We start from the raw sequence: 16,908 nt of genomic DNA, 5'->3' as shown, positions 1-16,908 counted from the left end.
TTACGAAGGATTCCAGTGTAAATATTTTCATGGCCCAGTCAACTTTTGCTTTTAGTCCATATTCAACATTATGGAAAGCACTAAGACACATCAGCAAGTACCACCTTAAAAGCATGACTGCAAGACAGGCTAAAAGCCCAAAATGATTACTTAGTGTAATAGCCTAAAATGAAAAGAGAAAAAAATGATAGGATAGAGGTCAGCAAAAATTAAGAAAACATCAAAACCAAACCCAGTACATAAACTGCAGTCACATCCCCAGTTATTAATGGTTCAATCACCTCACATGAAAAGGACTAAAATTCTATGTGGAACCCATATCTTTTATATTCATTCTTATATGTCTACAACAACCTACCATAAGTTTGGAATTCCATAAGCTTGGAATAAGATGGAATTGCAGGTAATGCCATCTGACAGACAAAGATGCTTTTTTGCTCCTTGAGTCCACTACATTAGTGTTAGTACAGAATTGGAAAATGTAGACCAGGTATGTTTTTGGCAATAGTTAGTAATCTCACCAGAATACTGAAATTACCAAGTAATTATTTGCACTAGTATTAATACTGGTACCATGGAAATTAGAGCACTGTAATTCTATAGACAAGATTTCAGCTCAAAGCTCAGCCACTGCAATCTCAGTCAATGTAGCAGCTTTGGATGATTACAGATGAAACAGAATTCAGGAGTTAGTGAGTAAAAATATATACAAGCTAAAGGGCAGTCATTAACAGGGTCGAATTTATAACAAGATAAATGTAAAGTTAATCTGCAGCATGTCACTAGAATAAATACATGTGCTCAAACAAGAATCATGATTTTAGATTTACCCCAAACATAACAAGCATTACAAAATATGCCCCATACACAAAACGTCCTAAGCCTATTTCAGTATCAGGGAAATGCAAGAACTACTGCTAGAAGACTTCACAAGAAAGGCCAGAATAATTCAAAAACCATGAATAACTCGACTGAATTCATATATCATTCATTCATTTATCATTCATAAAGACACAAATTTCCTTTTGTTCAGAATTATTCTCAGTATTAAAACAAAAACAACAGCAGCAACACCCAAACGGATCCTAGAGCTAGTCAGATGATTCATAAATTGGGGGGCAGGAAAGGACAAAAAGAAGAATTCCCCAAACAGGAACAGCCCAGTTGGGGAATGCCTCTGCTAGGAAAATATAAATTAGAACAGGAGTCTGAAAGTACACGGTCTTGTGCAATTGTACCATCATACTGCATGGGTATTTACTGGAAACACCAGTTCATCAGAAAATTCCAACAAGGAAATAAAGAGAAGTCAGATGGCTTAAACCCAAACACCTGTATTTGCAACAAAGATGACACTGCATATTGTGAAAACCTTTCCCACCAGCAACAACAAAAGGACTGATGAGACTAATCTAACATGGGAAAGGACAACTTATCTTGGCAGGTTATACAATTTCTTCTACTACAGGTTTTGAACAAATCAGAAAAACATCTATTCTAACAATCTCGGTGACATCCCAGCAAAGAATTTCTCAAGTTCTCTCCAGGACCTACTTCTATAAATTCTTCACCATTCTTGTGTCCAGAGAAAAAGCAAGCAACTTCCAACAACCAGGCCAGTTACAGTTACATATATTGCCAAATCTATTATAGTTAAAAATATCATGAAAAATATAATTCTTAACAGACAAAACTGCTAAGTACCGTTATGGTGTCCTTCTCCAGATATGCGGCAGAGGGCAATGTGCAACCATCAGCTACCCTTCAAGGCTCAAAACTAAAGACTTTTTTCATTGAGAAGACAGGTAAATAATAATTCTGTTAATTCTATCTAATTTAAATACATTGATGTCTTTATGAATTATAGTGCTTATACACAAGGGAGGACTGCTGTGGAATGGTGCTTGTGAAACTGAAATTTCTATTAAGTAAACAAACATGAAAAAATGTTATAATCTCTTAATAAACCATCATTGGTATGAGTAAGCATCTTCTATTTGGATGCCAATTGCATGATGACAAAAAGAAATGTGTAAAATGAAAGTCAGCCCTGCAGGCACATTCCTCTTCCCCTTATCAAAATACATTCCACCTAATGCTGTTGTCTCTGTTGCAGTTGCAAAATAAATAAATAAAATTATATTTTAAAAGGAATCTCCTGGTAATCATTAGGTGCTTTACTCTGTGAGGCCTTCCTCCAAGCTCAGCTACTTAATGTATAACATGCACAAACAAGGCAAAAAACTGACAGCCTTCCTGCTCACAAGTTCTAACTCGCATCTCGCAGGCAAGTCTCCACAGGAGAGTGCTACACGGCAGCTCAGAGGCATTCACTGACCTTGGCACTGGAGTGGGGATTTATCGAATACATTTCCCTGACTAAAAAGGGTCCTTTCAATAAAGTTTCAATGTTTTTCAATATTCTTTCCCAATCATGGCTACTTGTCACGCTAAGATTTTCCCAACCCCCCAGACCTATCCATATGTGCACACTTCTCATGTGATAGTTTTCTTCCCAATTTCTGCTCTTGGCCCATCCATTAGAAGATGATGGTCATCTACACACACGTATAGTTCAAGCAGCTCCATGTCAGCAAAGAATCACAATTCCTGACAGAACCTGTACAGGGAAGTGAACAACTGAGATCTTTCGTCATTTGGGGGAAAAAAAAAAAAAAAAGGAATGTAAACTTTTGGCATCTGTAATTTGATGAATTTATGCAATTAGCCACACCAGCTCTGCAGCAATAACCTTCATCACGTGATTAAAGTTCCCTGAAGCTGAGTTAATTCGCAAATAGTGCACTACCTTGCAGAGCTGTTGACAAGACCAGCTCAGTGGAACATCATCAAAATTTTATTTTCACTTGCAATCACAAAGGCCCTCATAAATAATAGTAACATGAATGTTTGCTTACTAAATTGGGAAAGAATAAGAGCAGGGTAAAACGAACAGTACAGGGCTGAAACAAACAAGTATCCTTCAGCAGAAGAGGGTATTGGTTCACAAAGGAATAATGTTTATTTTTTCTGCAGTTGTAACTTCCTTACACCAGTGACAGCTTTTTCAAAACCAAATCTAAATATAAATTTCCCCCATGACCATGCTCAGCAGACAATCAGTCATAAATTTTGCAATTCCTCCACTAACGGATTAAAATGCATCTCCAAAACTCTCCAGACACAGCAGTACTCATCATCAGCAAGCCAATGAGTATCTCTGTAGCTATTAGCACACTTTCACAGAAAATACTTTGCAAGGTTTCCATGAAAGGAAGAGGGAAATGCATTTTTTCCTTTTCTTCTACCCTGAGAGAAAGCCTTAATGATTACAGTACATACCTCTCTTTAAAAGATTCTAAAGTAATTACCATGGGTAGGAACGGGATGGAAAGCTATATTTAGTTCATATGAATATGATCAAAACAACTCACAAAAGTTCTCTGACACACTCAAAGTTGTCAGCATTTGATCCTTACTCCCCTGCTGAGCTTGTTCTCTGGATCGCAGACTTGGGGCACAGGAGGAACCTGCTGAGACTACCAATGGATCTATTATTTGGCTCATAAAACTTGTAAAAATCTCACAGAATGCACAACGTGCTATTGTGTCTGTAAATCTCTTTCACGACTTAGCAGCCTGACTCAAAGCAGTCTGGCCTGTTTTCCCTTCTACCATAAAAGGGTTTCTTGAAAGAGCCATTTAACTGTGACCATGGTTTCAGCAGCACTGTGAAGACAAAGGAAGGGTTGAAGTCATATGGACACTTCAGTACTCAGACTCCAGCAAATCAGTACATTTTTTCCCTTTAGAACTTGCTTTGCATAATTAGTTCTCTTTATGTACTGAATGATCTAATACATCAATATTCAAGATGCACGAAACTGCCACTTGTGAGCTTTAATTTAGATTCATGTATTAGAAACTATAGTGCATCTATAGAGAGCATTCTCTAAAAGAATGTCTTCAGAGGATTAATTCCATAATCACTGCACTCTGTCTTCTGTCTTGAACAGAATTAAAACAGAAGGAAAATTGATTTATTTTGCCTTTTCTCTGGTCAGAGTATTTCAAAACACAAGGAATTATTTATTTCACTTCCAAACAGTCTCTCTGCCTTCTATGACAATGCCTGCTTGCAGTTGCTGCTGCCATGATCATCACTGGGATGTTTCTTTGCTGTGAAATACTGCAAACTAAGTCAAGAAACAACCATGTTGCTTTTCCACATAACTAACTGACTTCTCCCCATCCTATTTACAGTAGCATCCAATTTTTAACAACCATTGCTCTCCTCCCAGCAGAAGCACATTCTGAACAAAATGTTCAACTTCTCTCTTATGGGACCCATAACAAACACATGTAGCATGTTTGCATCCCTGCAGAAAAGGTGCTCATTTGCATCTGTGTACCTATAAGATCTCCTCTGCGACCAGCTTCCTTGTTTAAAACTTCCTTTTAAACCAGGTGCCTGTGTTGAAATGGAAGGAGACAACACATGCGTGTGCAGCCTGGCAGCGTGCCTCAGCTCCAAGGATGGCTCCTGTTTGATTGCTTCTAATTCTGCATCTTTCAAAAAAGCCAGGCACTATTAGCACACTTCACTTGGGACTGCAACTCCTGGGTAGAGTTACCAACATACTGACCATCCTGGTAGTACTTAAATTTGTACCGTGTACTACTTTTAAGGTAATGCAGTTTATTCAAGCTAAATTAAGCCCAAGCCTTTCTTCTAAGAATAAAAAGATGAGACAAGAATCAATAGAGACTTGGTGTGCAATTAGCTTGTTCTAGCATTTCCTTTGCTATATACTTGATACATCACAGATGCTTAATATTCAACTTTATGTGTTTTCAGTCAGTCACTCAACAATTTCCTGCCTAGAGTCAACACACTTATATTTTCCTGCACATCAGGCACATGGATCTCTCAAAACTTTAAAATCCTTAATGAGCAAGAGGTGCTAACCAAATGTGCTCTTGTTGCTTTCTCCGTCTTCTCTTACCATCTCTTCTCCATTTAAAGCTATTTCTTTTTTGCCATCACTTAACAGACACTTATCAAAACCCAACCACCCAAGAAGCACCAAGCCCATTTGGTCAGACTAAATTCACATATTTATGTTTCCTGTTAGACTTAGACAAATGGAAATGTTGGTAAAAACATAGTGAGATGCTACAGAAAACTGTCATTTAAACTTTGCAACCCAAGGAGGAGTTGCTACTCAACTTACTAGTTTACCCCTGCCTTCACACTGCCAGCATGATTTATTCAAGGAGCTGGAAAATTTATAAACGTAAGTTATAGAAGGTAATGACCACATTCTTGATGAAACTTTAGGATCCACTTAAAAATTCCAAGACCCCTTTGTTACTGAATTCAAGTATATGCTTTATGGACAGAGCACACTGATAACAAATAATTGATAGAAGTCCTCCTTTATTTGGAGGACCGATCATTTTGTTTAGTAATGCCACATCACTAACAATGGAACCAGTTTTGTCAGTAACCATAAATATCACAGCCAAAAGATCTGGGGAGGCTATATTTAGAAAGTAATTTCTGTATATTTTTTGAAGGTGTGATTTCGGAACCCAGCATTCCCTATGCAGAATTTCTACTTTCAAGACATTTGATTGTGGCTCAAACCAATTCGCAGCTCATTAAAGCTAGGGATGCAAATGGAAAAAAAAATCTGAAAGAGGAAGTTGAGGGTGTCTCTTGCCTTCTCGCCCTCATAAGCTTCTCTTCCCCAGGCTTTCCTCCCCAACATCAAAGTTTTCCTAACTAAGCTTAGCACCACAGCTACTGACTAGAGTCCAAGATGAGTTTCTGCTACAAGAGCTGAAAAGATCAGAAAACACATTTATAAAAGAAAACTTGCTGCAACAAGACAAGACATACATACTGATGAACAGGCAAATGAAAGCTCTGCCTTCTGCTTGGCCATGTTATTAAAAAACGTGCTCTGTACAGAATAGCGCGAGACACAGAGTAAATTAAATTCAGCAATTAACACGTCCTCTGTTGCCTTTGGCATCCCCTTCTTCCGGAGGCTCTCAGCTTTCTCTGGCTCAGAAGGCACCCTGCCACAGGCCAAAGTTGGCTGGGAGTGAGGCCAGGGCCCTTGCACGCCTGAGCCAGCCAGTGCTCAGAGCAGTTGTCCAACAGGAGCCTGCAGAGTCCTTTGACAGCCCCTTTTCCATACGCCTCCCAGATCTGCTCTTCCCTTTCTCTTCTTCCATATCCTAACTTTAAAGTCCAACCTAACCCTAAGCTGAGAGTCCAGTAGGGGACCCCTCCAAACTTCCAGACCAATTACTGCTTGGCATTTCCCTTTGGTAGTCCCCTCTCAATACTGCATTACTCCTGCCCAGTTTACTCCTTGTATGAGCCCTGAGCCCTAACTTCTGGCTGCCTAGGCTACGTATACCCACAGAGGAAATTCTAGCAGTAGCTCCCTATTGACTTTGGCATTTCCTCTTCAACCTTTTGCTACTGTCTCTTCCCAGTCTCTTCCTTGCCTGAACTCTAACCTAGAGCATAAACGTAGACAGTCCACATGAGTAGCTATAGCAATACTTTCCAGTTAACAACAGAAATACAGCATATGACTTTATCGGGTACTTTTCATAGGATTAGAATCTCCCAAAAGGAAGGAAAAAAGCCCAACAATTAAAGAACCTCATTGTAGAGAGACATGATTTATAAGCCAGATTCTTATAAGGATTTGAAAAATATTATTTCTTTAAATTCACCATGAGGAACAGTACTAATTCACTGCAAATTCCAGACACATCACATTGCAAGAGACTCTCAGGATGGAATCACATCCCTAAGGTTTCTTCTTAAGCTCCTACACTGCCAATCCAAGTTTGATTTTTTTAATAAAATTTATGAATGCTCCAGATTATTTTTTATTTATTCTAAGATTTTTTTTCAAAGCTCTCTTGTGCAAATGAAAAGCCAAGAACATACAGTTTTGCCAGGATCCCAGATAGGTTTTATGTTCTATAAAGAGCAAGTAAAAGGACAGAGCAAGTCCCTTGAAAAATATCCACGACTACTGTCCTATACACTCAGATTTCTTACTGAATTTGAACAGCGTTTCTTTATGAATTAATGGATGTATTATTAAGGTATAGTATTTTGGATGAGGGATGAAATAACAGCAATTTTAGTAAGAATATTGCTCAAAAGATAATCAAAAATTTAGGTTTAGGTTTGTCTTTTCAAATGGGTCCCTTTACTTTTCCAAAATACACAAACAAGAAATAGGGATTCTTTTAACGTTAACAAAGGCAAGCTAATAGCTAGTCAGCATCAACTTGAAAAGAGGCCTCAATATCGAAATACAACATATCTCCAAAGCACAATGCCTACAGGTATCACTGAGGCGTGCAGAAAATAGCCTGATGCATACAGTTAGCTTCTCTACCAGAATATAGACAGAAGCATTATTTGACTAAAAAGGACCAAAAAAGCTGTAGCAACTCTGCTTACATAGCCAAAAGAATATCTGGAGGTTAAGATGTGGTGTCATACCTTAACATATTCCAGCACAGGATCCAGGATATTCTGATCTCTGTAAGAAAATGGGGCAAAAGAGGGAAGGAGGACACAGAAAAAGAAAAAAAATAGTAAGTCCATGTATTTCTTGTAATGAAGAGAGGCATTTAAGTTTAAATCCAAGTTTAAAACAGTTCATGTATTATAGCAACATAGTCTATGCTATCTAACTTTCGATGAATACATAAACCTCTAGAAGGTTAGTAGTGAAATCTCTAGCAGTTCATTTGGGAACTAAAATTCACCACAGCGTTTTAAGCAAAGTGAAAACAATCAATCTTACAGAAAATGACATTTACAACAGTTACATACAACCTAAAGCGTTTCAAATAAATTAAAAGGAGAACTCTCCCAAGAGCTTCTAAATGTATTTATTTGCTTGAATGACTTCCCATTTAAGCTACTTCTGAGGGTATCATTGAAATGGCACTGGTAACACAAGAAAATTAGAAGTAAATATTCATTTTTCTTATAAATAAAGCACAGGTAATTTTACTTCTTGAAAAATAAGTATGGTTCTTGTACTCTTTTAGAGACTTCTCAAAATTATCGTAATTTCAACACGATGGTTATTTGAAAACCAGGCAATCGTGCCATTGCCCAATTTTAAAGATAACTGATCTCTTTGCAAGTTTTCTATACCTATCAGTGACAAATATTCCCAAAGGCACAAAAGCCTAAGAGCAGAGGCATGTGATCAACTACACTGCTTCTGTAAAAAAAGAATAAAAATAAACATGTGTGTATAAAGGGTTTTGTATACTTGTTTTTGTTTGAAAAAATCAGGTTAACAGAATTTGTGGCATAGACTCGGATGTTTTCTACACAATCTAAGATGACATACACTGTGCTGCCTTAATTGCAAACATGCAAGTACCTAGCACACTGAAAACCTTGCCAACTTAGAAAGGGTTCAGGGGTTTGATATGGCAACCGAGTTTGTCACACTGACAACACACATCCCATGAATCTAGAAACAGAATCTTGTTCAATGGAGGTTGTTATGATGATGTAGCATAGAAAACTTAATAAGTAGCTTCAAATACATAGAAGTTGGGTTACTAGAATCTACCAACCCAGGACAGAGCCTCTAAGCTCAATGTTGTTATTTAAATGTAACTGCTGAAACCATGCGACTGTTTTACACAAGGTTTTAGTTTTGTCCCCTAACATCATTTAAGCTGGCACAAAATAAAGGGGCAAAGCAGAGTCTTCCAGCTTCTATGCCCTGTCTCTAAAGATTCTCCAAATGTGATGGTGCTCAGCTGTCCAGGCTATGCATAAGTTGCTGCTTCACATTATCACGATATTTATCATGGGTCAAACTCCATTCACAATTAAGTTAAAAGGAATAATGTCACCAAATCTAGTGCAAATAGAATTTGGTCTATCTGAAACTTTTTATAGCCAATATACAAAAAAGGAGAAGGTTGGTAACCATATGCATATAAAATATGTAAAAGATAACAGAAAAAAACAAGGATGAAATTACAGAGGGAAAAGGAAGTTGCTAAAAATAAAAACGTTCTATTTCCTAACAACAAGCAATTTGACTACAAAAAAAAATCCCATTCTTAAACACGGCCAAAATCTGCTCACATTCAAATGAACACAGGCAAATCATGGCAATGCTGAATGCTTCTGAAAAACTGCACAGTTATTCACTTGTCTTGGGTGTGAGAGCACCGCAAAGGTCACGGGCCGCCTGTCTGCAAAGGCAGCACTGCAAAGGCAGCACGTGCAGAACCAACCTCAGCAACAAGCCTAGCCGTTCATTTGCTCACTTTGCCAGTCTGCCCACTTCACCCGTGGCTGCGTGTGGAAATGACACTCCTGCAGAGCAGCCTGGCACAGGAAAGAGAGCGAATGGTGTAACAAAGCTCTCCATAGGTACTATCACATTTTTGCATAGCCTGTCCAAAAAGCCGTAACGCACTCCGACGCTGGAAACCCTGCAACTGCTTCCTAGCACAAGTTATGCATGAGGAGATTCATGCTGCAACTCTCTTACCCTCAGATACCTTCTTCCTACCAGGGCTTCCCTTACACTCCCCACCTTCCCTTCCTGTCTGAGCCTTCATCTTTGCACAATTTTTTGAGGTTATTTTCAAGATATGGTTACTTTTAATGGCAAGGAGTAACAAATTGTAAAGATTAATTACTGAATTTTCCTGTAACTTAGTTCTACCACAGACTGCCATATTATAAGCAGAGAAACAGGAGATAAAGCAGTTAGTCCAAATAATGTCAAATAATAAGCAATTAGTCAAAATAATCCAGGTAGCATCACCTCATCTCAAGGGGCAAGGATGGAAAAAAAAATATATCCTTCCAGTATTTTTTGCAGTAAGTCTGGAAAAAAAAAACAAAAAAAACACCATCTGATTTGATAACATGTTATTATACCATCCCCCGCAAAGAGTCAAAGTCCTCTATTGATTGTGTGGAAACCGTAGCAGAATAAATACTCCTCCAGTAACAGTACATTATTAAAAAAAAAAAAAAGTAATTAGTCATCACAGTCTTGACCTCCATTTCTCTGAGGCTGTTCTGACCAGAAACACATAATTGTGTTTCCAGTGACATCTGGAAATGCCTCTCTGCGGGCCAATCTTGTAGACATAGAAACCTTTAATCTTCTCTTATTAGTCCTTGGAAATTATCTCAATTTCTTCAGCCCAGCTACAAGATTCTTATGAGCATTGTATATTTTGCATGTGTAGGTTTCTTGTGGATATTGCCAAGAAAATACACAGAGTTTGGAGAACTGCCATGGAGCTTCAGCAACCCTACCAAAGTATGACAGAAGGACAACAGAAAATGCAGAGCTGCTCCTCTCTCATCAATATAAACCTGCTGTAACCTGAAGAGTTTCGTGTTATACTGGTTGTGAGTGACTGCCCAAGAGCATTTAACTAATACTGTTGAATACCACAAGAACCAATACTCAGCTCACAAAACACATGGACCACTAAAGCTGACTCAGGTGGGGAGAGGGAATAGAATACGGATGTTATTGCAGGAGATGCTCTTCCGCTTCCCTTACCCCTAAGTGGCAGCCAAACATGAGGGACTAACTTAAAAACTACTTTTTTACATTGACAACATCAGTAACCGTAGGTAAAAAGAAAAAACCCTATAAGCAACTGAAACCATACTTTTGGTAAGAACAGATTAAGTGTATTTATGAAAACTTCAAATCATGCATTGATTTGAAGACAATGAACAACCAAACACTAAAGTCCAATAAAGAAAACACTGAAGTATGAGTAACTAGTCATTCTTTTCAAATTCTTGATAAAGTCATGATGTACTTATACTCCATCCTGCCATCGAAAAGAGGAATTCTAGTGTTCAACCCCAAAAGAAGCTGTTCAATTCAGGGGATGCAGAAGAACAGTCAAAAATTCAGTTAAGTTAGATATTCTATGCCTTTCTTTTTCTGCGGACTCCATGCTTGGTCCCGTCACTCTCTAGCACTTTGCAATAAAGTGCTTTAAGCAGTTATCCCTTAATCTTTCAGTGAGGATTCTATGAAAGGCTTCTCCTTCTTTCAGTAACTGTAAGTTACCTAGTCTCACCATTGCTGCCACAAAGAATCCCCAAACATTCCCACCTTAATTGACTAAGCCATACGAAGCATCTGCTTGCCTTTGGCATCCTTGGACCTCTCAGTCATGCTTACAAATTAATCGTAATAACTTAAAACAAATTTAACTATAGACATAACAGCATTACCAGAGATGCCCAAATCCTCAGCTATCATTCAGCTCCTATATATGTGTTCTTACCCTGACAGAAACTAAAGTAGTAGCTCAGACTGCTGCTCTGCATTTTTATGAACAAAACATTAAGGCACATTGCCAGTTATCTTCTCTAGTCTGCTAACACTTAAATTATAAAAGCATATTTATTTATTTATTATAAAGTGACCTTTACTGAAGACTTTTTCAAAAGCTCCTCCTTTCTACTACACTGGAAGAGTGGCCTTGAACAAAACCGTCTTCTTTACAGTGCCAAGGTTGATGCCTGAGAAATCAGAGTGAAGATAACACAGGCTCAAACAGAGCCTGAGAAATTGAAACTGCACCAGGATGTCACACAGTTCCTCAAACAGACCTAAGTGCTATAAAAAGACCAGCTGGGATTCAATGCTACTTCAATTTGTGTCGTTGCAATCTCTCCATCTATGTAGATTTAAGAAATGCACATCTATTCAGGTATGAAGATGCAAGCTGGAACACGCTAGACAGGCAGTATTTATGTAATGCAGATCAATGTTATTTGTACCGTAAACTAGAGTGAAAAAAAAAGAAGCTGCCCTCCAGCAGCTTCTACTTTACACACGCTCCAACATTCCTAAGGCCATTGCACCCTCCATCCTCCAGCTGCACATCACTATGGGCATGACTCATTCAAGCACCAGTGGAAACAAGTGCAGACTGCTATGACTAACTGGGTAATGACCTGCAGTTCACACCAGGCAGCAGGGTCTCTGCAGTAATTAAAACTCAAGAAAAGACACAGCACTATTTTCTCTGAAATTAAATGAAATCTTGACTTGTTCATATTTGTTAGGAGGCTCCTGCAGAGATAATGTTGTTACAACCATTTGCTTTTAGCACTTCAACCCTTTCACATCTCTCCACTTGTTTCACTTAATCTACCATAGAAGAAAATCTGCCCTAATTTTTCTACCTCTTCCAAGTAAATTCTACTTCTTAACAGTATACAGTAGTGCTCTCACTACTTTTCGTAAGCTCAGACTAGGCATCTCCATTTTCTTCCTTTACATTCCTTAAGACTTTGGGGTCACGGAGCCAAAACTCTTCTCTTAAAAGCTCTCCATAAATCTTCCTTATACAGAACTGTTAAAATTCTGTAAAAGTAGCAGTTGGGCAGCAAGACTACAGCTTATTCCAAACGGTCACCATTTCTATGAACTTCCTTGTATTTTTTTCTCTATATTTTTTATTTCACCCATTCACTTCCACCTTCAGCTGGCAACACTTCAGAGTCTTGTAGTTATTCAAGATTCAACTCAGCAAGGAGAAGGAAGCAAACCTCACATAGCTAAAAGCGCAGAGCAGTGGAGATCAGAAAGGGAAAAAAGGTACAGAACATCCTTAATGTCCAGATAAACTAATATGCTCCAGACTAACCCTTTATAGTAACAATAGAAAGTCCACTGCTGATACTGCTTTATCTGAAATGATGGGGAAAAACAGCCAAACACAACAGAAAACCTCTGCTGCCTAATACTCAAACTCAGAGGCTAAAGTCTGGCTAAATATAAAATTCTATACACCAATTAAACTCTACAGAACTACAAAAACGATATTTATTCTTAGCAGATATAGAAAGATTGTCAGAACTAGTCTATAAACTACATTTTGGTTTACAGGTTGTCACATTTGCATCATTTGGAGCCACATTCAGTCAGCACTGCAGGAATCATAACTCCTGGGCTGCACACTGTCACAGGTAAAGAATCATTGAACCAAACCCCAAACCCTGCTGCGCCCCTTCCTATGTCCTCTATCTTCTCTCCTACCCCTCATTCCCTGCCCCCCACACACACTCTCCAACATTTCTTTCTCTTTTGCCTAAAATATGTTTAAAACAATGTAAGTATGAATTGCACATATTAAGATTTGGGCACAGCTAAACACAAGCACCTTATCTATCTGAAAAAAAGAAAAGGATGACTTTGCAGCCAAGTCTGAAATAGTCAGGAATTTGCATGGCTTGAAAATGCAGAATGAAGACAGCTGTTGAGAAGAAAAGGTGAAGATTACAGTTCTGTAGCTACAATTCAATACTTCTAAATAGATAAAAAAATAAACAAGAAACTTTAAAAATAGGAAAAATAATTCTCACCAGCTGCTGTGTCAGAACCTCTGAGAAACTATGTTATAACAAAACATCCAGGCCATTACTCATAATTTGGACAAATGGGGTAAGTATTTTGAGTTCAAGCCAGTGCCAACGCCACAGCCCTACTGTTTATCAGTGAGTCTAATTTGAAAAGTCAGTATAGACAAAGAATGGAATTTCAGCAAAACCTGCCTTTGCAAGTGTGAGGAGATGAAATGGCTACTGAAAAGACAGCAAGACTTAAATGCAAGACTTAATATGGCATAAATTCACAACTACCCTGTAGAACTGGAAACATGCACTGTAAATTAATGTCAACTTTGTTTGAAAATTTTAATTAGTAGGAGAAGTGGCAGTGATGGTTTCTGGCAGATGGTGTTTCAGCATTTCCTGCGGGAGGCTCAGCAGAGGGAGGAGAGCGGTTTACTGCAAACGTGTGACCACACAGTGACTCCTAAAACACCCAAAGCTCTGCTCTACAGATAGTGCCATACTACACACACATGCAGGCAAGGACAAAACTAACTTTTATTTTGCTGCAAATGTTGCATTTCTTATATAAATTCTTTAATCCATCGATTATGTTTAGTAAAAAGGTCTGATTTTTAATCACATGCGGCACTATAGGCATTAAACAGATACATACATAGAGCTTCAAAGCTCTTACAGCCATCTCACCAGCAGCACTTACACTGTAACCAAAATGTTACAGTTTTACCAAAAATCCAACAAGGTAAAATGCACTTCATTACAAAATTAGTCTCAATTTATTTCAATGTGAACATAAGCATTAGAATATATACTGCACCACTTAGAGCTAAATGCTTACCAGACGTATCAGACTTGGTCCCCCTTTTTTTTTTTTAGCATGTGCTGTCAGATATACTAATAAAAGGTGCAAAGCTACCTCAAGGACATTCAAGAAGTGACATATTGGCTTGAAAAGACCCATGATAAAACCTCACAGTCTGTTGCCATATTCTTCTTATGACAGCAGTCCTGACTCCTCATGTTCTCTTAAAGTACGTAAAGCCAAAGAAGCAAATTATGTTCAAAAGCTGGTTCCCACAGCAGAAAGCAGGCATATCTCATAAGTCAGTGACACAGAGGAATACTAAATACACTAATGCCCTTTTTTCTTACACAAATAGGGTGGAAAATAGAGAAGAAAGGTTGATTGCATCTGCCATAAGCAAAAAAAAAATATATATATATATATATATGCACACGCAACTCCTTGTAATTTAGAATCGTCCTTCCCTCACAAGGTTTGAAAACAAAACAAATCTTGTTATGAAGGACACAGCAAAACTATAAATCCTAATTCAGAAGTTCTCATTTGGTTAACTTTTCTCAAACTCTCGTCACCCAGGCAGCCTAGCATTCTCTCTCTTATTTTTGTCCCTTTAACTGATCCACTGTATCAAACCACATTTTTCTTGTGTCAGTTGGAACAATTTTCCATTTTATAGACCAAAATATGAGAACAAAGACATTTGCAAAGTTCATTTCTTTTCTGTGAGGAATGAAGTATAAGTGATGATAAGAGATTCCCGAAAGAAAAGCTAGGTATGAGTGAGGATTTCTTTCTCAAGAGTCAGGGACATTATAACCTGGAAGTCAAATGAGAATTACTAATGGCATCATTTGCCATTGGCTCAGTCAACCTTGGGTTCCACAGGGTCTTCAAGAACTACACAGATGTCAAAAGACCCAAAATCCAAATCCCTACATTGCACAGAAACAACTGTATAGAATGGATATTTTAAAAAGGCATGAGTACTTAACAGCCCACGTACTGACTGATCTTCTTCCATAAAGAAAATGATTTTGAAGTCTAAACTAGTCAATAGGCTAAAAGGCGGCAGGGGGAAGAAAAGCAGAAAAAAGAAACGGAGTTCCCAAAATCCCTAAAACTTTTTAAATCCCTTTTTTCCTCCCAACTATCACAAAGGCTGTTTGTCAAAACTGTTTCTGGGTTTGGCTTTTTCCATGAAGAACTAAACAGAGCATTAGAGAGAGAAATAAAAATAATAATAAAAATAAATTAAATTCCATTATCATGCAAAGTTTTAATAAAGACCTGAGTCTGTAACTGAACATTTAAACACATATCTAAATTAAGGTTTTTACAAAGTACCTGATGTGCAGTTTGTTGCTCTGCCCATCTTGTAAAGGATGCTCTTCTATGGCATCCTGTACAAAAGACGGTTGTTGCCGGTGTGTCCTGGTGTAAGGCAGAGTTCCTGTGTGGCTAAACATGTCACAGGACCTAATGGGAACCGTTGCCTTCTTCTTCCTGGGGAGAGTGCCATGGATAGAGATATCTTGAAAGGAATCTGCACGATGCTCAGCCAGAGAGGGTTTGCTGGTCAAAAGGTCCATGGAAGAAGCTAATGAGAACTGATGGTTCACTGGGATATTTCTGTGAAGACTTGCAAATTTCCCTGCAGCTATCATTCTTGGTTCTGGGAAAGAAAAAAAAAAAAAAGGGGAGAAAAAAAAAAGGCACATCAATCAAAGTCCCTATTTAAATGGAAATTAAGCAGCATAACTAATGAAAGCACCTAGAATTGAACTTCCACTTTGTTTCTTTTAAGGCAGTCAGATACTTCAACATGTAACCTGTACTACAGGCCAGTCATGTTGCTTGCAAATCACACATTTCATACACATCTATATGAACTTCTATAAATTCAAAGAGTCACAACACAAAAGCTGCTCATTTGAGCACATATGCAAATGTAAGCCTCGAGCCATTGTCCATTTTTTATCTTAAAAAATGCAGAAGTTTGCTTCGTTACAGCTGTAGTTTGAGGACTTCATGTTCAGCCCAACCATTAACAAACAAAAAAGTTTTAAAAGCATTTTGACAAAAATAAGAGAGAGAATCTACAGCTCAATTTGTAAGAATACATTTCTAAATCCAATAGCTGGCACTGCTGGTGCAAAAATCTGTTTCTGAATACTCTTGTTCACGTAGCAAATCCAGCAGAGAAATGGTTACATATTTCTGGCAGGCTATAAACTAAAAGGCTCTGACCGAGAGATAAAGGCAGGAGCAGATGACTGGAATTCTCTTCTGCCGCATGCTCAGCCCGCTGAGGGAAACCACTGCTGACGCTGGAGATTTGCATAGCTGTCCATCTCTTACACTATCCATTACAGCCTGCTGTACAGCACAGGGTTTTCTATTACTGTGAACAAAACTTGGTGAGGCAAACACTTCAGACACAGATCCCAGTTCTGTTCCTCAAAAAGAAAAAGCTGCCTTGTGCTCACTCCATGATGTTATATAAAGCAGACCAGTCCTACTCTATCCAGTAATATTAGTCCGCTAAAGCTGTTTTTTTCTCCAACAGATCTGGGGTCCACCAGTCTTACCTTATTGGACCCAGGTGGACACCCACCAGGTGTCTCCTATGAAAACTGGAGAAAAAAAAAAAAAAAAAAAAAAGCAC

At 38.2% G+C, this 16,908-nt stretch overlaps 1 protein-coding gene across 2 annotated transcripts in view; it reads right to left on the bottom strand.

The window, feature by feature from the left end:
* BCAR3 (BCAR3 adaptor protein, NSP family member) overlaps window positions 1-16,029 on the bottom strand; it is a 43,617-nt gene extending 27,588 nt beyond the window's left edge. The window contains exons 1-2 of one of the 2 annotated variants that reach the window (XM_088524524.1): window positions 15,588-16,029; window positions 7,547-7,586 (exon numbers count right to left, since the gene is read on the bottom strand). In XM_088524524.1, the coding sequence (XP_088380650.1) occupies window positions 7,547-7,586; window positions 15,588-15,961 (414 nt within the window). In that variant the 5' untranslated portion in view covers window positions 15,962-16,029. The remainder of the gene's footprint in view (window positions 1-7,546; window positions 7,587-15,587) is intronic. The other variant, XM_010216134.2, reaches the window with a different exon arrangement.
* Window positions 16,030-16,908: the final 879 nt, after the last annotated feature.

The sequence above is a fragment of the Tinamus guttatus genome, unplaced genomic scaffold (assembly GCF_059628265.1).
Source record: "Tinamus guttatus ecotype Peru unplaced genomic scaffold, ASM5962826v1 Tinamus_guttatus_pri_ptg000211l, whole genome shotgun sequence".
NCBI lineage: Eukaryota > Metazoa > Chordata > Aves > Tinamiformes > Tinamidae > Tinamus > Tinamus guttatus.
Note: the sequence above shows the minus strand (reverse complement) of the source record. Positions and strands in the feature narration are given on the sequence as shown.